Source organism: Taudactylus pleione, unplaced genomic scaffold, assembly GCF_031769625.1.
Source record: "Taudactylus pleione unplaced genomic scaffold, aTauple2 ptg000269l, whole genome shotgun sequence".
NCBI classification, from domain to species: domain Eukaryota; kingdom Metazoa; phylum Chordata; class Amphibia; order Anura; family Myobatrachidae; genus Taudactylus; species Taudactylus pleione.
Genome location: NW_028284671.1, coordinates 460,429 through 488,255, shown reverse-complemented (window position 1 = coordinate 488,255; position 27,827 = coordinate 460,429). Strand labels below are relative to the sequence as shown.

The 27,827-nt window shown below is 51.3% G+C and overlaps 1 protein-coding gene across 1 annotated transcript in view; it reads right to left on the bottom strand.

The window, feature by feature from the left end:
• LOC148513798 (uncharacterized) overlaps nt 1-26,854 on the bottom strand; it is a 61,371-nt gene extending 34,517 nt beyond the window's left edge. The window contains exons 1-5 of the mRNA XM_088481339.1: nt 26,809-26,854; nt 24,193-24,243; nt 23,692-23,756; nt 20,069-20,190; nt 17,678-17,815 (exon numbers count right to left, since the gene is read on the bottom strand). Coding sequence (XP_088337465.1) covers nt 17,678-17,815; nt 20,069-20,190; nt 23,692-23,756; nt 24,193-24,223 — 356 coding nt within the window. The 5' untranslated portion in view covers nt 24,224-24,243; nt 26,809-26,854. The remainder of the gene's footprint in view (nt 1-17,677; nt 17,816-20,068; nt 20,191-23,691; nt 23,757-24,192; nt 24,244-26,808) is intronic.
• Nucleotides 26,855-27,827: the final 973 nt, after the last annotated feature.

Genomic DNA, 27,827 nt, shown 5'->3' with positions numbered 1-27,827 from the left:
AATATTACTGGCATTATAAGGCAGGGGGCGGGGCTACGATGACGCGATTCGCGCTGAATCGTGTCATCACACCCCCGCACCGCCCACTTTTGCGGCTGGTGCGGGGGTTAGCGGGGAGCCGGCATCTATTCCGGGGGACTCACCTAGTCTTGCGGGGTGTCGGGAGCGGCACCGGATTTTCGGGAGGCTCCCGACAGTCCTGGGAGAGTAGGCAAGTATGACCTAACCTCCCCCTCCCCCTCCCTAACCCTCCCTTATGGGGTGCTAGCCCTAACCTCCCCCCCAAGTGCCTAACCCTAACCCCCCACCTTCATCACAGCCTAACCCTAAGTCTCCCTGGGGGGGGTGCCTAACCCTAACCTCCACCCGGGGTGCCTAACCCTAAACCCTCCTTCCCCTAGCTTAACCCTAAACCCCCCTTCCCCTAGCCTAACCCTAAACCACCCTTCCCCTAGCCTAACCCTAAGTCCCCCCTGGGGGCCCCTAACCTAACCCTTCCTCCCGGGGCTATCCGCGCCCGGCTTGCCTTCGATCGGTAAGCTGGGTGTCGGGCTCCCGGCGTAGGTCTAATGACAGTCAGGATGCCGACGGTTGGCATTTAGACCGTCGGCATCCCGACTGCATACCCTAATACAGATTTAATATTATTATTATTATTATTATTAATAATATACCTGTAACCAAATCTTGTCTGGCACACATATGTTATTTCATCACTGTATTCTTTCTGTTACTTACTAATATGTTAAGATTACTTTGTAGCAAAACAAGTACTAATTTATTAGAAATAATTTTAAGGATATAAATATACTGTAGATGTAATATACAATCACTGTTGTCCCCAGTGGGTGTAAGTGTCTCACAGGAAAGCAGTCTTTTGGTTTTATTTGAATACAGTCTCTATACTGCTTTGAGAAGCACCCCCTGCCAATGTCACATAAATAGGAAATAGCACATAACCCACATATTCCTGTGTGGAAAGTTTCCTTCTGTTTGGTTTATCGAAAGACAGGTGTGTACCAGGGATGCAGTCTCATTACTGGCGGCCTGTCATTATCCTGACATCAGAATCCCGACACGGGACTGTCAAATTCTGATGCCTATCTTTATCCCGACGCCAAAATCCTGACAGCCTCCATCCCGAGCGAAGGTGGGGGGATTAGGGTTAGGTTACGGGGAGTGGGGGTTAGGGTTAGGGATTCTTCAAGATCAGGATGTTGGCGTCTGTGTTTTGACCGCCGGCAAATCCATTGGTATATCATACTGATTGTGTGTACCATGATGTATTTCTATATAGTACAGTGAGTCCTGTCTCTCCCCAGAACATTGCAATAACTAGAGATAGTAACACTGAGCAGCACTGAAAATTTATTTTGTGAAAATAGTTCCTTCTAATTGATTTCAGCATGCAAAGTACCAATATAAGACATTTAAGACTCTGTTAGCTCTCGGTTCTGAGATATAGCCCGTTTATGATGATGTTGAGGTATTTTGTTAAATACTAAGGAATTTTGGAGGTTGGCAAACCTGAATATGGGAACGCTGAGTCACTGTAAGCCATGTGTTGTTTATGGTCTGTGTATACTGTAACCTGCATTAAGTGAAGGTTGTGAGTGATGTTCCTTTCATTTGTTTGAGTTATGTGGTTGTAAATTTCGTTAAAAGCCAGGATACCACATAAATGTGTTAGCATTGCTGACAGTTATTTTTATGGGTGTTGTGACACTTTCTACCCTGAAACGCCAAATTACTCCACTAGTGAAGACAGCCTATTCGTCAACTTCTTAAGGATGAAAACTTCAACCGAGTCCTCAAGGTTATTGAGAGACCAGCTTGGGAAGCCTGTAAGGTGCTGTACGCGGCTTCTTGGGTAACAGAAGGGCTGGAGACTACCGTATATACTCGAGTATAAGTCGACCCGAATATAAGCCGAGGTACCTACTTTTACCCCAAAAAACTGGGAAAACTTACTGACTCGAGTATAAGCCTAGTGTGGGAAATGGCAGCAGCTGGTAGTGCCCCCAGTAGTAATTCCCCCTTGTTGTGCCCCCAGTAGTAATCCCTCCTGGTAGTGCCCCCAGTGGTCCCCCCTTTCAGTGCCTCCAGTAGTAATCCCCCCCTGGTAGTACCCCCAGTAGTAATTCCCCCTTTTAGTGCCCCCTGTAGTAATCCCCCACTGGTAGTGCCCCCTGTAGTAATCCTCCCCTGGTAGTTCCCCCAGTGGTAATCCCCCCTTTTAGTGCCCCCTGTAGTAATCCCCCCTTTTAGTGCCCCCTGTTGTAAACCCCCCTGTAGTAATCCCCCCTTGGTAGTGCCCCCTGTAGTAATCCCCCCCTTGTAGTTCCCCCAGTGGTAAGCCCCCCTTTTAGTGTCCCCTGTAGTAATCGCCCCCTGATAATGCCCCTTTGTAGTGCCCCCTGTAGTAATCACCCCCTGGTAGTGCCCCCTGATAATGCCCCCTGGTAGTGCCCCCTGTAGTCATCGCCCTCTGGTAGTGCCCCCTGTAGTCCTCCCCCCCCTAGTAGAGAGAGACGTGAAAAGAAGAAAAAAAAAATAAACACTTACCTTAAACTCCCGCTCCTGGTCCCGCCGCTGTCCGCTCCTCCGCTCCCGCTGCTGGCCGCTTTGCATGGGAGAGACGTCGTCTTGACGACGTGTCTCCCATCACCCACTGCGGGAGCCGGAAGATGGCTCCCGCAGTGGGAGCAGCAGCAGCCACTGAGAGTATGACAGACTCTCAGCGGCTGCTGATTAAACCAAACACGCAGCTGCCGGCTCCGGCGGCTGTGTGTTTGGCAATGTGTAGTGCTGACCGAACTCCGTCCGGTCAGCGATACACTTGACTCGAGTATAAGCCGAGGGGGTACTTTTTCAGCACATTTCTTGTGCTGAAAAACTCGGCTTATACTCGAGTATATATGGTATGTAGAGATTGTGAACAACCTGTTAGAAAAGTATCATCAATTAGGTGGTAACAGGTCACTCAAAATCCACGTCGTCGCCTTTTATCTGAACGTCTTCCCTGACAGCTGCGCTGCAGTGAGTGACGAGCACTGTGAGCGAGTGGACGTCTTCCCTGACAGCTGCGGTGCAGCGAGTGATGAGCACGGTGAGTGAGTGAACATCTTCCCTGACAGCTGCGGTGCAGTGAGTGACGAGCACGGTGAGTGAGTGGACGTCTTCCCTGACAGCTGCGGTGCAGTGAGTGACGAGCACGGTGAGTGAGTGGACGTCTTCCCTGCCAGCTGCGGTGCAGGGAGTGACGAGCACGGTGAGTGAGTGGACGTCTTCCCTGACAGCTGCGATGCAGTGAGTGACGAGCACTGTGAGTGAGTGAACATCTTCCCTGACAGCTGCGATGCAGTGAGTGATGAGCACGGTGAGTGAGTAAACGTCTTCCCTGACAGCTGCGGTGCAGTAAGTGACGAGCACGGTGAGTGAGTGGATGTCTTCCCTGACAGCTGCGGTGCAGGGAGTGATGAGCACGGTGAGTGAGTGGATGTCTTCCCTGACAGCTGCGGTGCAGCGAGTGACGAGCACGGTGAGTGAGTGAACGTCTTCCCTGACAGCTGCGGTGCAGTGAGTGACGAGCACGGTGAGTGAGTGGACGTCTTCCCTGACAGCTGCGGTGCAGCGAGTGACGAGCACGGTAAGTGAGTGAACGTCTTCCCTGCCAGCTGCGGTGCAGGGAGTGACGAGCACGGTGAGTGAGTGGACGTCTTCCCTGACAGCTGCGGTGCAGCGAGTGATGAGCACGGTGAGTGAGTGGACGTCTTCCCTGACAGCTGCGATGCAGTGAGTGACGAGCACGGTGAGTGAGTGGACGTCTTCCCTGACAGCTGCGGTGCAGCGAGTGACGAGCACGGTGAGTGAGTGGACGTCTTCCCTGACAGCTGCGATGAAGTGAGTGACGAGCACGGTGAGTGAGTGGACGTCTTCCCTGACAGCTGCGATGAAGTGAGTGACGAGCACGGTGAGTGAGTGGACGTCTTCCCTGACAGCTGCAGTGCAGCGAGTGACGAGCACGGTGAGTGAGTGGACGTCTTCCCTGACAGCTGCGGTGCAGTGAGTGACAAGCACGGTGAGTGAGTGGACGTCTTCCCTGACAGCTGCGATGCAGTGAGTGACGAGCACGGTGAGTGAGTGAACGTCTTCCCTGACAGCTGCGATACAGCGAGTGACGAGCACGGTGAGTGAGTGGACGTCTTCCCTGACAGCTGCGATAAAGTGAGTGACGAGCACGGTGAGTGAGTGGACGTCTTCCCTGACAGCTGCGATGCAGTGAGTGACGAGCACGGTGAGTGAGTGAACGTCTTCCCTGACAGCTGCGATACAACGAGTGACGAGCACGGTGAGTGAGTGGACGTCTTCCCTGACAGCTGCGATGAAGTGAGTGACGAGCACGGTGAGTGAGTGGACGTCTTCCCTGACAGCTGCGGAGCAGCGAGTGACGAGCACGGTGAGTGAGTGAATGTCTTCCCTGACAGCTGCGATGAAGTGAGTGACGAGCACGGTGAGTGAGTGGACGTCTTCCCTGACAGCTGCGGTGCAGCGAGTGACGAGCACGGTGAGTGAGTGAACATCTTCCCTGACAGCTGCGGTGCAGTGAGTGACGAGCACGGTGAGTGAGTGAATGTCTTCTCTGACAGCTGCGATGCAGTGAGTGATGAGCACGGTGAGTGAGTGAACATCTTCCCTGACAGCTGCGGTGCAGTGAGTGACGAGCACGGTGAGTGAGTGAATGTCTTCTCTGACAGCTGCGATGCAGTGAGTGACGAGCACGGTGAGTGAGTGAACATCTTCCCTGACAGCTGCGGTGCAGTGAGTGACGAGCACGGTGAGTGAGTGAATGTCTTCCCTGACAGCTGCGATGCAGTGAGTGACGAGCACGGTGAGTGAGTGGACGTCTTCCCTGACAGCTGCAGTGCAGCGAGTGACGAGCACGGTGAGTGAGTGGACGTCTTCCCTGACAGCTGCGGTGCAGTGAGTGACGAGCACGGTGAGTGAGTGGACGTCTTCCCTGACAGCTGCGATGCAGTGAGTGACGAGCACGGTGAGTGAGTGAACGTCTTCCCTGACAGCTGCGCTACAGCGAGTGACGAGCACGGTGAGTGAGTGGACGTCTTCCCTGACAGCTGCGATGAAGTGAGTGACGAGCACGGTGAGTGAGTGGACGTCTTCCCTGACAGCTGCGATGCAGTGAGTGACGAGCACGGTGAGTGAGTGAACGTCTTCCCTGACAGCTGCGATACAACGAGTGACGAGCACGGTGAGTGAGTGAATGTCTTCCCTGACAGCTGCGATGAAGTGAGTGACGAGCACGGTGAGTGAGTGGACGTCTTCCCTGACAGCTGCGGAGCAGCGAGTGACGAGCACGGTGAGTGAGTGAATGTCTTCCTAGACAGCTGTGATGAAGTGAGTGACGAGCACGGTGAGTGAGTGGACGTCTTCCCTGACAGCTGCGGTGCAGCGAGTGACGAGCACGGTGAGTGAGTGAACATCTTCCCTGACAGCTGTGGTGCAGTGAGTGACGAGCACGGTGAGTGAGTGAATGTCTTCTCTGACAGCTGCGATGCAGTGAGTGACGAGCACGGTGAGTGAGTGAACATCTTCCCTGACAGCTGCGGTGCAGTGAGTGACGAGCACGGTGAGTGAGTGGACATCTTCCCTGACAGCTGCGATGCAGTGGGTGACGAGCACGGTGAGTGAGTGGACGTCTTCCCTGACAGCTGCGGTGCAGTGAGTGACGAGCACGGTGAGTGAGTGGACATCTTCCCTGACAGCTGCGGTGAAGTGAGCGACGAGCACGGTGAGTGAGTGGACGTCTTCCCTGACAGCTGCGATGCAGTGAGTGACAAGCACGGTGAGTGAGTGGACGTCTTCCCTGACAGCTGCGATGCAGTGAGTGACGAGCACGGTGAGTGAGTGGACTTCTTCCCTGACAGCTGCGGTGCAGTGAGTGACGAGCACGGTGAGTGAGTGGACGTCTTCCCTGACAGCTGCGATACAGCGAGTGACGAGCACGGTGAGTGAGTGGTTGTCTTCCCTAACAGCTGCGATACAGCGAGTGACGAGCACGGTGAGTGAGTGGACGTCTTCCCTGACAGCTGCGGTGCAGCGAGTGACGAGCACGGTGAGTGAGTGAATGTCTTCCCTGACAGCTGCGATGAAGTGAGTGACAAGCACGGTGAGTGAGTGGACGTCTTCCCTGAGAGCTGCGATGCAGTGAGTGACGAGCACTGTGAGTGAGTGGTCGTCTTCCCTGACAGCTGCGATGCAGTGAGTGAGGAGCACGGTGAGTGAGTGGACGTCTTCCCTGACAGCTGCGGTGCAGTGAGTGACGAGCACGGTGAGTGAGTGAACATCTTCCCTGACAGCTGCGATGCAGTGAGTGACGAGCACTGTGAGTGAGTGAACATCTTCCCTGACAGCTGCGATGCAGTGAGTGACGAGCACGGTGAGTGAGTGAACATCTTCCCTGACAGCTGCGATGCAGTGAGTGACGAGCACGGTGAGTGAGTGGACGTCTTCCCTGACAGCTGCGATGAAGTGAGTGACGAGCACGGTGAGTGAGTGAACGTCTTCCCTGACAGCTGCGATACAGCGAGTGACGAGCACGGTGAGTGAGTGGTCGTCTTCCCTGACAGCTGCGGTGCAGCGAGTGACGAGCACTGTGAATCAGTTAACATCTTCCCTGACAGCTGCGATGCAGTGAGTGACGAGCACGGTGAGTGAGTGGACGTCTTCCCTGACAGCTGCGAAGAAGTGAGTGACGAGCACGGTGAGTGAGTGAACGTCTTCCCTGACAGCTGCGATACAGCGAGTGACGAGCACGGTGAGTGAGTGGACGTCTTCTCTGACAGCTGCGATGAAGTGAGTGACGAGCACGGTGAGTGAGTGAATGTCTTCCCTGACAGCGCCGATGAAGTGAGTGACGAGCACGGTGAGTGAGTGGACGTCTTCCCTGACAGCTGCGGTGCAGCGAGTGACGAGCACGGTGAGTGAGTGAATGTCTTCCCTGACAGCTGCGATACAGCGAGTGACGAGCACGGTGAGTGAGTGGACGTCTTCCCTGACAGCTGCGGTGCAGAGAGTGACGAGCACGATGAGTGAGTGATTGTCTTCCCTGACAGCTGCGATGAAGTGAGTGACGAGCACGGTGAGTGAGTGGACGTCTTCCCTGACAGCTGCGGTGCAGCGAGTGACGAGCACGGTGAGTGAGTGAATGTCTTCCCTGACAGCTGCGATGAAGTGAGTGACGAGCACGGTGAGTGAGTGAACGTCTTCCCTGACAGCTGCGATACAGCGAGTGACGAGCACGGTGAGTGAGTGGTCGTCTTCCCTGACAGCAGTGGTGCAGCGAGTGACAAGCACGGTGAGTGAGTGAGTGGACGTCTTCCTTGACAGCTGCGATGCAGTGAGTGACGAGCATGGTGAGTGAGTGAACATCTTCCCTGACAGCTGAGGTGCAGTGAGTGACGAGCACTGTGAGTGAGTGAATGTCTTCCCTGACAGCTGCGATGCAGTGAGTGACGAGCACGGTGAGTGGTGAACGTCTACCCTGACAGCTGCGATACAACGAGTGACGAGCACGGTGAGTGAGTGGACGTCTTCCCTGACAGCTGCGATGAAGTGAGTGACGAGCACGGTGAGTGAGTGGACGTCTTCCCTGACAGCTGCGGAGCAGCGAGTGACGAGCACGGTGAGTGAGTGAATGTCTTCCCTGACAGCTGCGATGAAGTGAGTGACGAGCACGGTGAGTGAGTGGACGTCTTCCCTGACAGCTGCGGTGCAGCGAGTGACGAGCACGGTGAGTGAGTGAACATCTTCCCTGACAGCTGCGGTGCAGTGAGTGACGAGCACGGTGATTGAGTGAATGTCTTCTCTGACAGCTGCGATGCAGTGAGTGACGAGCACGGTGAGTGAGTGAACATCTTCCCTGACAGCTGCGGTGCAGTGAGTGACGAGCACGGTGAGTGAGTGAATGTCTTCCCTGACAGCTGCGATGCAGTGAGTGACGAGCACGGTGAGTGAGTCTACGTCTTCCTCACAACTGCGATGCAGTGAGTGACGAGCACGGTGAGTGAGTGGACGTCTTCCCTGACAGCTGTGGTGCAGTGAGTGACGAGCACGGTGAGTGAGTGGACGTCTTCCTTGACAGCTGCGGTGCAGTGAGTGACGAGCACGGTGAGTGAGTGGACATCTTCCTTGACAGCTGCGATGCAGTGGGTGACGAGCATGGTGAGTGAGTGGATGTCTTCCCAGACAGCTGCGGTGCAGTGAGTGACGAGCACGGTGAGTGAGTGGACATCTTCCCTGACAGCTGCGGTGAAGTGAGTGACGAGCACGGTGAGTGAGTGGACGTCTTCCCTGACAGCTGCGATGCAGTGAGTGACGAGCACGGTGAGTGAGTGGACGTCTTCCTTGACAGCTGCGATGCAGTGAGTGACGAGCACGGTGAGTGACTGGACATCTTCCCTGACAGCTGCGGTGCAGTGAGTGACGAGCACGGTGAGTGAGTGGACGTCTTCCCTGACAGCTGCGATGAAGTGAGTGACGAGCACGGTGAGTGAGTGAACGTCTTCCCTGACAGCTGCGATACAGCGAGTGACGAGCACGGTGAGTGAGTGGTCGTCTTCCCTAACAGCTGCGGTGCAGCGAGTGACGAGCACTGTGAGTGAGTGAACATCTTCCCTGACAGCTGCGATGTAGCGAGTGATGAGCACCGTGAGTGAGTGAATGTCTTCCCTGACAGCTGCGATGAAGTGAGTGACGAGCACGGTGAGTGAGTGGACGTCTTCCCTGACAGCTGCGATGAAGTGAGTGACGAGCACGGTGAGTGAGTGGGCGTCTTCCCTGACAGCTGCGATGCAGTGAGTGACGAGCACGGTGAGTGAGTGGTCGTCTTCCCTGACAGCTGCGGTGCAGTGAGTGACGAGCACGGTGAGTGAGTGAACATCTTCCCTGACAGCTGCGATGCAGTGAGTGACGAGCACTGTGAGTGAGTGAACATCTTCCCTGACAGCTGCGATGCAGTGAGTGACGAGCACGGTGAGTGAGTGAACATCTTCCCTGACAGCTGCGATGCAGTGAGTTACGAGCACGGTGAGTGAGTGGACGTCTTCCCTGACAGCTGTGATGAAGTGAGTGACGAGCACGGTGAGTGAGTGAACGTCTTCCCTGACAGCTGCGATACAGCGAGTGACGAGCACGGTGAGTGAGTGGTCGTCTTCCCTGACAGCTGCGGTGCAGCGAGTGACGAGCACTGTGTATCAGTTAACATCTTCCCTGACAGCTGCGATGCAGTGAGTGACGAGCACGGTGAGTGAGTGGACGTCTTCCCTGACAGCTGCGAAGAAGTGAGTGACGAGCACGGTGAGTGAGTGAACGTCTTCCCTGACAGCTGCGATACAGCGAGTGACGAGCACGGTGAGTGAGTGGACGTCTTCCCTGACAGCTGCGATGAAGTGAGTGACGAGCACGGTGAGTGAGTGAATGTCTTCCCTGACAGCTGCGATGAAGTGAGGGACGAGCACGGTGAGTGAGTGGACGTCTTCCCTGACAGCTGCGGTGCAGCGAGTGACGAGCACGGTGAGTGAGAGAATGTCTTCCCTGACAGCTGCGATACAGCGAGTGACGAGCACGGTGAGTGAGTGGACGTCTTCCCTGACAGCTGTGGTGCAGCGAGTGACGAGCACGATGAGTGAGTGAATGTCTTCCCTGACAGCTGCGATGAAGTGAGTGACGAGCACGGTGAGTGAGTGGACGTCTTCCCTGACAGCTGCGGTGCAGCGAGTGACGAGCACGGTGAGTGAGTGAATGTCTTCCCTGACAACTGCGATGAAGTGAGTGACGAGCACGGTGAGTGAGTGAACGTCTTCCCTGACAGCTGCGATACAGCGAGTGACGAGCACGGTGAGTGAGTGGTCGTCTTCCCTGACAGCTGCGGTGCAGCGAGTGACGAGCACTGTGAGTGAGTTAACATCTTCCCTGACAGCTGCGATGCAGTGAGTGACGAGCACGGTGAGTGAGTGGACGTCTTCCCTGACAGCTGCGAAGAAGTGAGTGACTAGCACGGTGAGTGAATGAACGTCTTCCCTGACAGCTGCGATACAGCGAGTGACGAGCACAGTGAGTGAGTGGACGTCTTCCCTGACAGCTGCGATGAAGTGAGTGACGAGCACGGTGAGTGAGTGAACGTCTTCCCTGACAGCTGCGGTGCAGCGAGTGACGAGCACGATGAGTGAGTGAATGTCTTCCCTGACAGCTGCGATGAAGTGAGTGACGAGCACGGTGAGTGAGTGGACGTCTTCCCTGACAGCTGCGGTGCAGCGAGTGACGAGCACGGTGAGTGAGTGAATGTCTTCCCTGACAGCTGCGATGAAGTGAGTGACAAGCACGGTGAGTGAGTGGACGTCTTCCTTGACAGCTGCGATGCAGTGAGTGACGAGCATGGTGAGTGAGTGAACATCTTCCCTGACAGCTGCGGTGCAGTGAGTGACGAGCACGGTGAGTGAGTGAATGTCTTCTCTGACAGCTGCGATGCAGTGAGTGACGAGCACGGTGAGTGAGTGAACATCTTCCCTGACAGCTGAGGTGCAGTGAGTGACGAGCACGGTGAGTGAGTGAATGTCTTCCCTGACAGCTGCGATGCAGTGAGTGACGAGCACGGTGAGTGAGTCTACGTCTTCCCTGACAACTGCGATGAAGTGAGTGACGAGCACGGTGAGTGAGTGAATGTCTTCCCTGACAGCTGCGATGCAGTGAGTGACGAGCACGGTGAGTGAGTGAATGTCTTCTCTGACAGCTGCGATGCAGTGAGTGACGAGCACGGTGAGTGAGTGAACATCTTCCCTGACAGCTGCGGTGCAGTGAGTGACGAGCACGGTGAGTGAGTGAATGTCTTCCCTGACAGCTGCGATGCAGTGAGTGACGAGCACGGTGAGTGAGTGAATGTCTTCCCTGACAGCTGCGGTGCAGCGAATGACGAGCACGGTGAGTGAGTCTACGTCTTCCCTCACAACTGCGATGAAGTGAGTGATGAGCACAGTGAGTGAGTGGACGTCTTCCCTGACAGCTGTGGTGCAGTGAGTGACGAGCACGGTGAGTGAGTGAACATCTTCCCTGACAGCTGCGATGCAGTGAGTGACGAGCACTGTGAGTGAGTGAACATCTTCCCTGACAGCTGCGATGCAGTGAGTGACGAGCACGGTGAGTGAGTGAACATCTTCCCTGACAGCTGCGATGCAGTGAGTTACGAGCACGGTGAGTGAGTGGACGTCTTCCCTGACAGCTGTGATGAAGTGAGTGACGAGCACGGTGAGTGAGTGAACGTCTTCCCTGACAGCTGCGATACAGCGAGTGACGAGCACGGTGAGTGAGTGGTCGTCTTCCCTGACAGCTGCGGTGCAGCGAGTGACGAGCACTGTGTATCAGTTAACATCTTCCCTGACAGCTGCGATGCAGTGAGTGACGAGCACGGTGAGTGAGTGGACGTCTTCCCTGACAGCTGCGAAGAAGTGAGTGACGAGCACGGTGAGTGAGTGAACGTCTTCCCTGACAGCTGCGATACAGCGAGTGACGAGCACGGTGAGTGAGTGGACGTCTTCCCTGACAGCTGCGATGAAGTGAGTGACGAGCACGGTGAGTGAGTGAATGTCTTCCCTGACAGCTGCGATGAAGTGAGGGACGAGCACGGTGAGTGAGTGGACGTCTTCCCTGACAGCTGCGGTGCAGCGAGTGACGAGCACGGTGAGTGAGAGAATGTCTTCCCTGACAGCTGCGATACAGCGAGTGACGAGCACGGTGAGTGAGTGGACGTCTTCCCTGACAGCTGTGGTGCAGCGAGTGACGAGCACGATGAGTGAGTGAATGTCTTCCCTGACAGCTGCGATGAAGTGAGTGACGAGCACGGTGAGTGAGTGGACGTCTTCCCTGACAGCTGCGGTGCAGCGAGTGACGAGCACGGTGAGTGAGTGAATGTCTTCCCTGACAACTGCGATGAAGTGAGTGACGAGCACGGTGAGTGAGTGAACGTCTTCCCTGACAGCTGCGATACAGCGAGTGACGAGCACGGTGAGTGAGTGGTCGTCTTCCCTGACAGCTGCGGTGCAGCGAGTGACGAGCACTGTGAGTGAGTTAACATCTTCCCTGACAGCTGCGATGCAGTGAGTGACGAGCACGGTGAGTGAGTGGACGTCTTCCCTGACAGCTGCGAAGAAGTGAGTGACTAGCACGGTGAGTGAATGAACGTCTTCCCTGACAGCTGCGATACAGCGAGTGACGAGCACAGTGAGTGAGTGGACGTCTTCCCTGACAGCTGCGATGAAGTGAGTGACGAGCACGGTGAGTGAGTGAACGTCTTCCCTGACAGCTGCGGTGCAGCGAGTGACGAGCACGATGAGTGAGTGAATGTCTTCCCTGACAGCTGCGATGAAGTGAGTGACGAGCACGGTGAGTGAGTGGACGTCTTCCCTGACAGCTGCGGTGCAGCGAGTGACGAGCACGGTGAGTGAGTGAATGTCTTCCCTGACAGCTGCGATGAAGTGAGTGACAAGCACGGTGAGTGAGTGGACGTCTTCCTTGACAGCTGCGATGCAGTGAGTGACGAGCATGGTGAGTGAGTGAACATCTTCCCTGACAGCTGCGGTGCAGTGAGTGACGAGCACGGTGAGTGAGTGAATGTCTTCTCTGACAGCTGCGATGCAGTGAGTGACGAGCACGGTGAGTGAGTGAACATCTTCCCTGACAGCTGAGGTGCAGTGAGTGACGAGCACGGTGAGTGAGTGAATGTCTTCCCTGACAGCTGCGATGCAGTGAGTGACGAGCACGGTGAGTGAGTCTACGTCTTCCCTGACAACTGCGATGAAGTGAGTGACGAGCACGGTGAGTGAGTGAATGTCTTCCCTGACAGCTGCGATGCAGTGAGTGACGAGCACGGTGAGTGAGTGAATGTCTTCTCTGACAGCTGCGATGCAGTGAGTGACGAGCACGGTGAGTGAGTGAACATCTTCCCTGACAGCTGCGGTGCAGTGAGTGACGAGCACGGTGAGTGAGTGAATGTCTTCCCTGACAGCTGCGATGCAGTGAGTGACGAGCACGGTGAGTGAGTGAATGTCTTCCCTGACAGCTGCGGTGCAGCGAATGACGAGCACGGTGAGTGAGTCTACGTCTTCCCTCACAACTGCGATGAAGTGAGTGATGAGCACAGTGAGTGAGTGGACGTCTTCCCTGACAGCTGTGGTGCAGTGAGTGACGAGCACGGTGAGTGAGTGAACGTCTTCCCTGACAGCTGCGATGCAGCGAGTGACGAGCACGGTGAGTGAGTGGACGTCTTCCCTGACAGCTGCGATGCAGCGAGTGACGAGCACTGTGAGTGAGTGGACGTCTTCCCTGACAGCTGCGGTGCAGTGAGTGATGAGCACGGTGAGTGAGTGGACGTCTTCCCTGACAGCTGCGGTGCAGTGAGTGACGAGCACGGTGAGTGAGTGGACGTCTTCCCTGACAGCTGCGGTGCAGTGAGTGACGAGTACGGTGAGTGAGTGGACATCTTCCCTGACAGCTGCGATGCAGTGAGTGACGAGCACGGTGAGTGAGTGGACGTCTTCCCTGACAGCTGCGATGCAGTGAGTGACGAGCACGGTGAGTGAGTGGACATCTTCCCTGACAGCTGTGGTGCAGTGAGTGATGAGCACGGTGAGTGAGTGGACGTCTTCCCTGACAGCTGCGGTGCAGCGAGTGACGAGCACGGTGAGTGAGTGGACATCTTCCCTGACAGCTGCGGTGCAGCGAGTGACGAGCACGGTGAGTGAGTGGACATCTTCCCTGACAGCTGCGGTGCAGTGAGTGACGAGCACGGTGAGTGAGTGGACGTCTTCCCTGACAGCTGCGATGAAGTGAGTGACGAGCACAGTGAGTGAGTGAACGTCTTCCCTGACAGCTGTGGTGCAGTGAGTGACGAGGACGGTGAGTGAGTGGACGTCTTCCCTGACAGCTGCGATGCAGTGAGTGACGAGCACGGTGAGTGAGTGAACGTCATCCCTGACAGCTGCGATGCAGTGAGTGACGAGCACGGTGAGTGAGTGGACGTCTTCCCTGACAGCTGCGATGCAGTGAGTGACGAGCACGGTGAGTGAGTGAATGTCTTCCCTGACAGCTGCGATGAAGTGAGTGACGAGCACGGTGAGTGAGTGAATGTCTTCCCTGACAGCTGCGATGAAGTGAGTGACGAGCACGGTGAGTGAGTGGATGTCTTCCCTGACATCTGCGATGCAGCGAGTGATGAGCACAGTGAGTGAGTGAACATCTTCCCTGACAGCTGAGATGAAGTGTGTGACGACCACAGTGAGTAAGTGTACGTCTTCCCTGACAGCTGTGGTGCAGTGAGTGACGAGCACGGTGAGTGAGTGGATGTCTTCTCTTACAGCTGCGGCGCAGTGAGTGACGAGCACGGTGAGTGAGTGGACGTCTTCCCTGCCAGCTGCGATGCAGTGAGTGACGAGCATTGTGAGTGAGTGAACGTCTTCCCTGACAGCTGCGATGAAGTGAGTGACGAGCACAGTGAGTGAGTGAACGTCTTCCCGACAGCTGCGGTGCAGTGAGTGACGAGCACAGTGAGTGAGTGGATGTCTTCCCTGACAGCTGTTGTGCAGCGAGTGACGAGCACGGTGAGTGAGTGGACGTCTTCCCTGATTGCTGCGGTGCAGTGAGTGACGAGCACGGTGAGTGAGTGAACATCTTCCCTGACAGCTGCAATGCAGCGAGTGATGAGCATGGTGAGTGAGTGGACGTCTTCCCTGACAGATGTGATGCAGTGAGTGACGAGCACGGTGAGTGAGTGGACGTCTTCCCTGACAGCTGCGATGTAGCGAGTGACGAGCACAGTGAGTGAGTGGACGTCTTCCCTGACAGCTGCGGTGAAGCGAGTGATGATCCCGATGAGCGATACCACCAGGACATGTCAGCAATGGAAGGAAGATATCAGTGTAGGTGAAACGCGTCTATTCTTGCTGACTACTGTTGGACAGTGACAAGAGATTCCCCAGATGAGGAGCACAGAGACAGGCACAGAGACAGCGCTCTCATGAATAGACTACAATGTGAGAGGACTTTCAGTTGCTGTATGTTGTTTAGTTTTGTGTCTTATTTGTGATTAATTGAATTGAGACAAATGTTATTTATGTTGTATCAGGAAAATATCAGATTAGTGTAACATTGCTTCTCACTATGACTGTGTTACCAACGTACATACGGCGCAAGTAGTGTGGTTCAGATACTGCAGATAATGAAAACATGCTGATGTCATATTTATTTTTCTTGACCTAATATTAGTAAAGTGACTATTTTTAGAAAAGAAACAAAGGAAAAGTATTTCCTTGTTGTACAGTGTTATCGCTGCTGCAGGGTGTAAGGCGGATACAGCAACGCCCCGCTACCCTCTCATTTCCAGTACCCATAGAGGCGGTTAGCCTGCCCCTGAGAGTGCCACCACTATACACTGACAGGATCAGACGGGTGTGGTAAATTCAAATGCCAACAGTGGCTACCCGGCAAAGGTGATAATCCCTAACCCTCCCTTAGGGGTGCCTAACCCTAACCTCCCCCCCAAGTGCCTAACCCTAATCCCCCCTCTAAGTGCCTAAACCTAACCCCCCCTTAACCGCTGCCTAAACCTAAGTCCTCGGGGTGTGCCTAACCCTATCCTCCCCCCGGCGGTGCCTAAGTTTTCGACGCCTGTCATTAGTACCATGCCGGGATTAGAGTGTCTGGAAGCCGGCGGTCAGCATTTAGACCGTGGAATTCTGGACTACATCCCGAGCAGACAGACCTCACTGTAACGGGTATATGTACGGTACTTGTGTACTTTACGGACTCATTGCAAAGAGAACCCAATGAATGTTTTAAATGGTACCTGTGTACTTTACGTACACAAGTACCGAAAGTTGTCCCCTCGCCACAAGGTTAGGAATGACGCTGGACACTGAGAATGATGCTGGACACTGGCTGATGATATCAGGGTCCTCTCCGTGAAGGGGATTTAGACATTTCCATGATTGATAATAATATTGAGTGTAGGACACTTGGGTTCTCTCTGCAATGAGCCCGTAAAGTTCACAAATGCCATATTTACTAAAGTGAGAGTTTTTAGAAGTGGAGATGTTGCCCATAACAACCAATCAGATTCCAGCTATTGTCTTCCAGAAGGTGCTAGTTAAATGACATTCGGTATGGAATGCGGGCTGCCGCATGATTGGCAGTCCAAATCCCGGCTGCAGCAGCCCGACAAAACAGCAGAGCCCGGCAGCGGAAGACCGACAAGCGCTGGAAATCCCAATCCTCTAAAGGTAAGTATAAACTATTCTATTCTAACCCCCTAACCCTAACCCCCCCTTCCCCGCTGGCTAAATCTAAATCCCATGGGGGGGTAACTAACCCTAACCCTACCTCCCCCTAGCCTAACCCTAACCCTCCCGTGGGGGTGCCTAACCCTAAGTCCCCCCCGGGTGGCCTAAACCTAACCCTCCCCTCCCCGCGGCTGTCCGCTTGCGGCGCCCGGCATACCTTCGATCGGGATGCCGGGCTCCGGTGTGCCAGCGTCGGGAAAATGACAGGGGTCTGGATTATAGACGCCTGTCATTTAACCCTAGCCGGGATTAAGGATTCTAGATGCCGGCAGTCGGGATTGCGACCGCCGGCATCTTAAATGTATCCCATTAAATGTTAAGTAGAATCTGATTGGTTACTATGGGCAACATCTCCACTTCTAAAAACCCGCACTTTAGTAATTATACCCCTAAGTCTTTGTTTATAGGAGAGATTTAATGGTGGGTTTCTTCCTAGAAGTAACGAGTGACTGACACGCCGGCCATACCCAGCAACAAGTTCTGCCTCTTTCTCCCATCTAAACATTGAAACTGAACAGAATGTTTGTATCATTGTTCTGTACACACAGTTGTTTTTATTGTCAGCTAAGTGGGTTCAATACAATATCATTGTTATAACTCATGTCTGACTAGTAATGTGTGTGCTGCTGTCAGATACTATAATAACCATAGTTGCCGACATTCAGCTCCCTCCTTCCGGGGGGGAGCTGAATACCTGCACACAGTGGGGGGTGTGGCCGGGCACTGACTCTGCATGGGGGCGGGGCCAGGGCGCGATCGCGTCATCGTGGCCCCGCCCCCTCTTCCCATTGCCAGAATAAAAGCATTGTGAAGCGGGGGCGGAGCCACGATGACGCAATTTAGCGCGAATCGTGTCATCGGGCCCCCCCGCTGTGGGGGTTTCTAGTTGTAGAAGGGGGGGCAGGCGGCAGCCTGGAGGCTTGCCTGTCTTTCCGGGGAGCCGGGAGCGGCAGCCGATATTCGGAAGGCTCCCGACCAAATCGGGAGGGTAGGCAAGCCTGATGATAACACTGTTGTTTCAGATAATAATGACAGAGTGTGACAAATAATACAGTCTTCCGCTCATAGAATGAAGCTACTGAGATACAGGATAGGGATTTGTTGCCCAAGAGTGACCAATGAGATTCTAGTTATCATCTATCTAGTACATTCTATGAAATAAGAGCTAGCAGCTGATTGGTTGCTATGGGACAATACACCACTTGTCCTCCTTAGGTGTGATAAATCTCCCCCCTAATAGTGCTGTAGTGTGTACAGACTTCCAGGGAACTTACGCAGAGTCATCCAGCAGATAGTAATTACGACACTCGGTCTTGATGCACAGGATGTTTTGAACAGATATGTCGAAAAGCCGCAGGATGGTGGCCACGGTCTTGTCCGTCATATTTGTTCCTAGTTGTACAGCTTTTATACTGAAAAGAGAATGGCAAAGTGTCACATTTACCCCAAATTATGGGGGGACATATTTGAAAACTGTTCTTTAGGTATCTGTGCAGATACAGTTCTTTTGTTCATAAAAAAATAATCTGGTTTTTTATTTATTTATCACCAGTACTGGATAAATGTAGTTAAAATCACCTTCTTACAAAAATCAGATACATGCAGATCAATATCATGTATGAACACTGGGGCTGATTTAGACCCGGACGCTATGAGCGTACGCTCGCTTGCTAAAAGGGGGCGGTTATTTAAATCATGGGCTCGCACTGCGTCGTGTAAAGCCGCCCACTAAGTAATAGTGAGCGTCCGCATTATGCGCTCGCACCTGTATAAAGACGCCCCTTTGCCTCTCGCAACATACGTCAGCTCCGGCAGTTGAAGGATTAATCGGGACCATCGAGAGCCATCGGAGCTGCTCGCAGCGCTGGTGGCAGCCTTTTCCCACCACAACATTGCGAGCAGTTCTGGCTAAAATACAACCCAGTCACATGTGTAATGACGCTACTTTGCTAATTATGAATGCCCATTAAACGCCCTTCTGACGGTCACGCCTGCATTTGCACATCCACACCCCCGTTTTTAAGCACCTTCCCCTGTTACCACCCACAAACGGCACTATCTGTCACTCAAAATAGCGGCCCGACTGCGGGCTACGGGCGAGCAATTTCCGAACGCATTGACTGGTTCGCGCACGTGTATTGCGACTCATACGCATGCGCAGATTGCGAAAAATCACTCAGAGCGAGTGCAGCATAGCGTCCGGGTCTGAATCAGGCCCACTGAGTGGTATAATTACTAAAATGCAGGTTTTCAGAAGTGGAGATGTTGCCCATAGCAACAAATCAGATTCTACTTCTAACATTAATCTAGCACCTTCTAGAACACAGGTCCTCAAACTCGGTCCTCAGGAATCCAAACAGTGCATGTTTTCCAGGTTTCCTCACAGAATCACAAGTGAAATAATTAGCTCCACCTGTTGAACTTTTTAAATGTGTAAGTGAGTAATGACTCCACCTGTGCAACTGCTGGCTGACCTGGTAAATGTGACCTGTGTGGGGTCCTGATAACCTGAGTTTGAGATCCTCTGTTCTAGAAGATAATAGCTAGAATCTGAGTGGTTGCTATGGGCAACATCTCCACTTCTAAAAACCCGAACTTTAGTAAATATACCCCTAAGTAACTGGCTATTTAATGATAGATATTCCCTGCTACTTTGAGTGGGGAGAGGGACACATTTACTTGGGGGTCTACAAACCACTCTGCTTTAGGCGTTACACTTCCACCTTCATCTGTAGGGGGCCCACTGTCACCCTCTGATATGAGAGCAATCTCCCCCACAGCTCTGGAGCCCTCTCCCAACCTCTGCAACAGGGGAGCACTCTACCAACATCTGCAACCGGGAGGGGGGCACTCTACCAACCACTGCAACAGGGGAGCACTCTACTAACATCTGCAACCGGGAGGGGGGCACTCTACCAACCACTTCCATAGGGGGAGCACTCTAACTACATCTGCAACAAGGGAGCACTCTACCAACCACTGCAACAGGGGGAGCACTCTACCAACCACTGCAACAGGGGGTGCCCTCTGCCAACATCTGCAACAGGGGAGCACTGTACCAACCACTGCAACGGGGGGTTCACTATACCAACCACTGCCATAGGGGAGCACTCTACCCACTGCACAACAGGGAGGCACTCTACCAACCGCTGCAACAGGGGAGCACTCTAGCAACCACTGCAACAGGGGAGCACTCTACCAACCACTGCAACAGGGGAGCACTCTACCAACCACTGCAACAGGGGGAGCACTCTACCAACATCTGCAACAGGTAGGGGGCACTCTACCAACCACTGCTGCAACAAAGGGAGCACTCTCCCACCCACTGCAACAGATGTAGCACCCCCATGGAAACACTCTGTTGCAGTATTATTATTACATGTTATTTGTAGGGCGCCACAAGTGGTCCGCAGCGCCGTACATACAGTAAATGGTACACAGAACATTACACTACAGTAACCAAATTATAAACAGAGCACAAGTAACAATTAGCAACACAATTCTCCATACACAGTACAGCAGGGAAGTTGAAGGCTGTCATAGAAGTGCTAGAGAAGAAGGCTATGAGACAGTGGGGAGGAGGACTCTGCTCCTAGGAGCTTACAATCTAGACAGTATATTTGTCTTTAATGACACGTTTGATTCTTGTTACAGTGGGCACATACCTGCTGACATTAATCTCCCCTTTCCAGTTCTCAGACATTCTGTCATATTCATAGTAAGTGATGATATAGGAGAAGTCGGTGAGAGATTTGCAGAGTTTGAATAATCGTCTTTTCCATGAGTTCTGAAATATGAAAGTGTCCTATCAGCACAGAGGATGCATCATTATATGTAACAAGGCTATAATAGTTACACCCTGAGTTACAGGGAGCATTTCTGCCATAACCCATAAACTGCCCCTGTCACCTGATACCCAAATCGTCACCCTTTCTCCATAATAACTAACACCCCTGGCTGGCTCTCAGCTACCTCTTCCACTATATAATCTCTTTATTTTATTACCCAACATTAGCAGCAGAATTGTGGACTATAATAAACGTACACTGACAACAGGACTGAGCTTAACTTGAGAAACTGGAGCACAGCGCAATGTAAGAGAATGGGAGGCATACTCCATTAAGACGATGGTAACATTCTGCCCAGCTGCCTTATATGGTACAAACTGCCTTCAGGTCCATCACAAGAATAGGAATTTGGTGGACAAACTTTACAACACAAGTTCTTGTTTGGGAGACTGCTGACCATAATATCATTTAGTGCTCTTGAACTGTCTAATCCATCATGAATCTGTTGAATGCTATAATATATAAATCTATGTGCTGACTTCTTTCATCAGACAGAGGGGCCCATTTATCAATGATCACTTTTGCGATGCAATCTGGGCGCAATATTAGCTCCCATGATCGCATTGCAGGATACGATCATATCGGCCGAATGTATGAATAAGCCCACGCATCCCGGAGCTTGATAAATCCGACGGCATCGTTTCGCCCAGCGTCGGGATCCCGCTTCAAATCCCGACCGCCAGAATGTCGAAGGTAAATATCGGGGGTTAGGGGCGGGTAGAGTTAGACACTAGGGGGAGGGTTAGGCACTAAGGGGCGAGGGTTAGGACGCAGGGAAGGGTTAGACACTAGGGGGAGGGTTAGGCACTAAGGGGCGAGTGTTAGGACACAGGGAAGGGGAGGGTTAGACACTAGGGGGAGGGTTAGGCACTAAGGGGCGAGGGTTAGGACGCAGGGAAGGGGAGGGTTAGACACAAGGGGGAGAGTTAGGCACTAAGGGGTGAGGGTTAGGATGCAGGGAAGGGGAGGATTAGACACTAGGGGGAGAGTTAGGCACTAAGGGGCGAGGGTTAGGATGCAGGGAAGGGGAGGGTTAGACACTAGGGGGAGGGTTAGGCACTAGGGGGAGGGATAGGACGCAGGGAAGGGGAGGGTTAGACACTAGGGGGAGGGTTAGGCACTAAGGGGCGAGGGTTATAACGCAGGGAAGGGGAGGGTTAGACACTAGGGGGAGGGTTAGGCACTAAGGGGCGAGGGTTAGGGCGCAGGTAAGGGGATGGTTAGACACTAGGGGGAGGGTTAGGCACTAAGGGGCGAGGGTTAGGACGCAGGGAAGGGTAGAGTTAGACACTAGGGGGAGGGTTAGGCACTAAGGGGCGAGGGTTAGGACGCAGGGGAGGGTTAGACACTAGGGGGAGGGTTAGGCACTAAGGGGCGAGGGTTAGGACGCAGGGAAGGGGAGGGTTAGACACAAGGGGGAGAGTTAGGCACAAAGGGGTGAGGGTTAGGATGCAGGGAAGGAGAGGATTAGACACTAGGGGGAGAGTTAGGCACTAAGGGGCGAGGGTTAGGATGCAGGGAAGGGGAGGGTTAGACACTAGGGGGAGGGATAGGACGCAGGGAAGGGGAGGGTTAGACACTAGGGGGAGGGTTAGGCACTAAGGGTCGAGGGTTATAACGCAGGTAAGGGGAGGGTTAGACACTAAGGGGAGGGTTAGGCACTAAGGGGCGAGGGTTAGGGCGCAGGTAAGGGGATGGTTAGACACTAGGGGGAGGGTTACGCACTAAGGGGCGAGGGTTAGGACGCAGGGAAGGGTAGAGTTAGACACTAGGGGGAGGGTTAGGCACTAAGGGGCGAGGGTTAGGACGCAGGGGAGGGTTAGACACTAGGGGGAGGGTTAGGCACTAAGGGTTGAGGGTTAGGGCGCAGGTAAGGGGAGGGTTAGACACTAGGGGGAGGGTTAGGCACTAAGGGGCGAGGGTTAGGACGCAGGGAAGGGGAGAGTTAGACACTAGGGGGAGGGTTAGGCACTAAGGGGCGAGGGTTATAACGCAGGGGAGGGTTAGACACAAGGGGAGGGTTAGACACTAAGGGGCAAGGGTTAGGATGCAGGGGAGGGTTAGACACTATGGGGAGGGTTAGGCACTAAGGGGCGAGGGTTAGGACGCAGGGAAGGGGAGAGTTAGACACTAGGGGGAGGGTTAGGCACTAAGGGGAGAGGGTTAGGATGCAGGGGAGGGTTAGACACTAGGGGGAGGGTTAGGCACTAAGGGGTGAGGGTTAGGACGCAGGGAAGGGGAGGGTTAGACACTAGGGGGAGGGTTAGGCACTAAGGGGCGAGGGTTAGGATGCAGGGGAGGGTTAGACACTAGGGGGAGGTTTAGGCACTAAGGGGTGAGGGTTAGGATGCAGGGAAGGGGAGGGTTAGACACTAGGGGGAGGGTTAGGGTGCAGGGAGGGGGAGGGGAGGTTAAGTTCAAGTACTACGGGGGGAGGTTAAGGGAGCATCTAATTTTCAATTTTCAAACACAGCCTGTAAGCTGACAGGAGCTAACTTTTTGGTACTTTATCTGTCTCCAATTTGTCTCTATCCAAGGTTTAGTACATCTCCCTCTATTTGCAGTTAGCCCCAGAAAAGGGGTGTTTTCAGTGAATATGCTGCAAGTAGATAATGATAAAGAGGCCCCAAAACCTCAGCTCATCATGACCTGCACCCATGTACTGTACATACCCAACATATTCTTATTTGCATTGAGCTGTCTTCCTGATAGAGAAAATTGTACAGAGCTATAGAATCCCTCATCTGAAATTAGTCAAAACCTAAAGCAGCCCATACACGGTGCGACTTTTTGCACGATGTGGACGATTCCAATCAATCGTAACGATCAATCGCGCACATCGTGTGCTGTTTCTGCGTGTTTGCGATGCCGATGCACGTCCCCACAGTCGTAGATCTTACTGCAAAACCGTAAGATTACGATCTATTGTGTACAATGTGATACACATGTATGCATCTTATCGTATGATCGTTACGAACAATCGTACACCATTTCACCACATCGTATGAAGAATTTCAAGGGAAATCGTACAACACATATAACCAACATAAAATCGCACCGTGTATGGTCGGCATTAGGCTGCCAACCAGACTCTATACAATGTAATCCCCATAGCTTTTATTCTCTACAGAATGTCAGTTACGTTCCTTTAGAATGTAAGCTCTCACGAGCAGGGCCCTCTTCCCTCATGTGCTTTTCTTTCTTTTACATATATGGTTATCTACTCTATACTCCTTATAACAGCACCTAACCCGTGACTTTTACCATTATGTTACTATTGCAGCAATGTTTATATACCATGTACTTGTCCTGCAACGTCTTATACTGTATGTCACTGTTTTCTTGTTCTGTTCAACTGTTTATGTACTTTGTTAGGCACTGTGTAACCCTTGTGGCCCCATATAAATAAAGGATAATAATAATAAAAATAAATCTAATACCCGTTTAGTAAATAAGTAGGAAGGTGGAGACTTGAGCAGAAATCCTCGCTTAATCACTTGTAGATCTGCAAAGAAAAGTTGATTTATAATGTTACTTTATACAGTATCATTAGTTCTTGATAAACACCTGGACTACAGTCAGACTAGAACAGCTCCCAGATATTTATTTGCGTTAAATATATTTTAAACTCAACTTAGCTCTGAGGTGTGACTGACAAATTCTGTATATTTGTGTCCATCGCTGAGTTATTAGTTCTCAGAATTGCAGAAAATGACTCCCGGGGGAGGGTCAGCATGCAAACCGTATAAAAAAAAAAAAAACGGTATATGCTGGTGTTATAAAGAGTTAATAAATAAAATATCCATGGTTATGGGGCCAATATACTGACCGTGGCCATTTAAAAAAAAATGTACTATGCACAATTTTAGTTTCCCGGATGAGAAACCCATGAAATGCGTTGTACTGTGCATGTCACTTGCTAATAACGAACTCTTAGTTACCTGCTTCTGAATTTCGCCTTTTCGAGGCCATGTTAAACCAGCTTTTTCTTCCTATAAAGAACATAATTAGCGGTGAAAAGCTGTAACAGTAATCACAAAATAAATAGATTTGCTTTACTGCCCATATAGAGGTCAAATACTGTAGGTAGAATATATTTTATTTCAGGTTAAGGCAGAATAAGTTGCTTATTTCCTTATACATAATTGTGACATTTTGCTACAGATACATTGTATTTAGTCACACACACAGCACAAACGCTATCTTTTCTGGGAGCAGATAAATTATATATTTTCCTTCTTTCTTTCTCTTAAATGGTGCTCACAGTATTTACTCATTGTCACAGTTGTTACTATAGCAGTAACTCAACCAGTGTTACTAGTCTCACCCTCCCCCATCTCTGCCATGTGATTAATAATTGATGCATGGCACACAATGTTATTTTTAATTCCCATCACCCAATCAGTGGGTGATGGGAAGGTGTGGGCCACCCCCATGTCACCCCCCCGAGGGGTGACACCAAGGTGCAGACTCCCCCTCAGTGACAGGAGCCAGGTGCTGCATTGTAGTATTAAGTGAGGTAGCCGGCACTGCACACAGGGCAGCCCGTACCTCCTGCACCCCCTCCCCACCTGGGCCGCCCAAGTGAGAAGCACAGAACCATGGAGGTTTGGCTTGCAAAGCCACACCCCCTGCCCATGAGGCCACCACCCTTTTTCAGCGGTGTGCGGCTTAGCATCCGTCCCCGCGCCAGGAGACACCGCTGCACAGACTCCCATACTTTCTGACATGACATCCCACATATTTTCAGCTGTTAAGTTACATTGCATCAACTCAGCAATAAACACACTATACTCAGATACAGATCACTACTCCCCCCAACATGACCTGACCACTGTACATGATCATAATACACATCTATTACACTGTATACAGACATAGGACACTACACCCCCAACATGACCTGGCCACTGTACATGATCATAATACACATCTATTACACTGTATACAGACATAGGACACTACACCCCCAACATGTCCTGACCACTGTACATGATCATAATACACATCTATTACACATTATACAGACATAGGACACTACACCCCCAACATGTCCTGACCACTGTACATGACCATAATACACATCTATTACTCTGTATACAGACATAGGACAGTACACCCCCAACATGTCCTGACCACTGTACATGACCATAATACACATCTATTACACTGTATACAGACATAGGACACTACACCCCCAACATGACCTGACCACTGTACATGATCATAATACACATCTATTACACTGTATACAGACATAGGACACTACACCCCCAACATGTCCTGACCACTGTACATGACCATAATACACGTCTATTACACTGTATACAGACATAGGACACTACACCCCCAACATGTCCTGACCACTGTACATGACCATAATACACATCTATTACACTGTATACAGACATAGGACACTACACCCCCAGCATGTCCTGACCACTGTACATGACCATAATACACATCTATTACACTGTATACAGACATAGGACACTACACCCCCAACATGACCTGATCGCTGTACATGATCATAATACACATCTATTACTCTGTATACAGACATAGGACACTACATCCCCAACATGACCTGACCACTGTACATGACCGTAATACACATCTATTACTCTGTATATAGACATAGGACCCTACACCCCCAATATGACCTGACCGCTGTACATGATCATAATACACATCTATTACACTGTATACAGACATAGGACACTACATCCCCAACATGACCTGACCACTGTACATGATTATAATACACATCTATTACACTGTATACAGACATAGAACACTATACCCGCAACATGTCCTGATCACTGTACATGACTGTAAGTATCGTATGTTTTTATTTATGTTGCGTGATTTAAAAATGACAACACAATGGATCAAAATACAATATAATGCATTTACTGTCTCATCAGTTTAGTGATGAAAAAAAAGATACATAGATCTAGTTATTACTTATGTGACTATTTAAAAGTGCAAACAGATACTAATAGTTCTGCAGACGATTTTCACTCTTAAGCGCATTTAGAGTAAAACAAATCCTGACAGCCCTGTTTATACAAATTATTAATTTTTCTTTTTTGCACTGTTGTCACTGAGAGTTCTAGGTCCATAAAACACTTTGCAGAACAATATACATCGCCGCATAAAAAAAAGTCTGCAATAGATACCTGCGATAGATAAGTGCCTATTTTTTTATAAGATTATTTCCTTGTTGAATAACGCACAAGTGCACTGTAATATGTTGGTGTTAGAGACAGGTCGGCCACCCAGAATATCGGCTTTAATGATAAAACATTAGTTAAATATTAAGTTACCCCGGGTGGACTAACCAGGAATGTGTGTTCTGGCACAGTCAGTGCACTCACCTTGTAAGGGGGTGTTTGCTGACTGTCTGCCTACCTAGTAATGCAATATCATGCTACTGTACTCTCACTAACACAAAATAATGCTCCACATTACCTGTTACCTGTCACTAAAGCCTGCACCTGTTCTCTCAGTTATAGATCCACTTCTGTCTCGTACAGTAGGAAGAAGATACTTACAGGTAAGGAAGGTTGACCGGTAAGCAGAGATTGCAGCTTGTCAAGTGCACTCCTAGTGACTAATGATGGTTAAATGCTCTTGCAGGAGACTCCAGGTATATGTAGTAGTGAGGTTGAAATCTGATCTGCTAGGAATTTACCTTTGCAGCACATTTTATTCAGGTTGGGGAATTCTGCTTCAGTTTCTGGTGGCCAGGGACAAAACGAGACTGTGACTCTACATTTTTTGGGTGAATGACAAAAAAATGCAAAAGACTTATATCGTCCACTTCCTTGAGCTCAGGTATTTAGTCACTCTCACCCTCTCAGTACAAGAGGCTGTTCTCGGAGCAAAATACGATTCTTGGATAACAAAGAGTTCATCAAGCCACACAAAACAATATCTTATAAAAATTTTATTTATTACAAAATAACAACAAAATAGAAAATAATATGTTACGTAGCATCAGGAAATATAGATGGTTAGACTCTCTCCATCCAGGAGCCTCGATCCCCATAAAACGGAAACTGGATTTCAAAGTCAGCACCTCTGGTCACCAACTGCAGATCTGGCCCAGGGTAATGCAAAGTAAAAGGCTAAAATGCCTATCCTCTTAAGTTTAAACTAACCTTTCCATAAATGTTATATTACTGTCACCCTTGTATCCAGCCCATCTGTGTCACCCCTGTCTGTCTGCCCCCTCCCCTTAGAATGTAAGCTCTCACGAGCAGGGCCCTCTTCCCTCATGTGCTTCTCCTTCACTTGATTATACTTTAATATACTTCAACAGTACCCCAACCTTGCTTGCCGACACCATGCTGCCTATCTAAGTGTTATGCAGCAATGTATTAATCATGTATCTGTCCTGCATTGTTTGTACTGTTAATAACTGTTTTCTTGTGTGCTCAAATGTTTATGGACATTGTAAGGCGCTGCGGAACCCTTGTGGCGCCATATAAATAAAGGATAATAATAATAATAATACCTGTTTGCTGACGAATTACAGTTTGTATAGGCTGAAAGCTCTCAAGTAAGGATT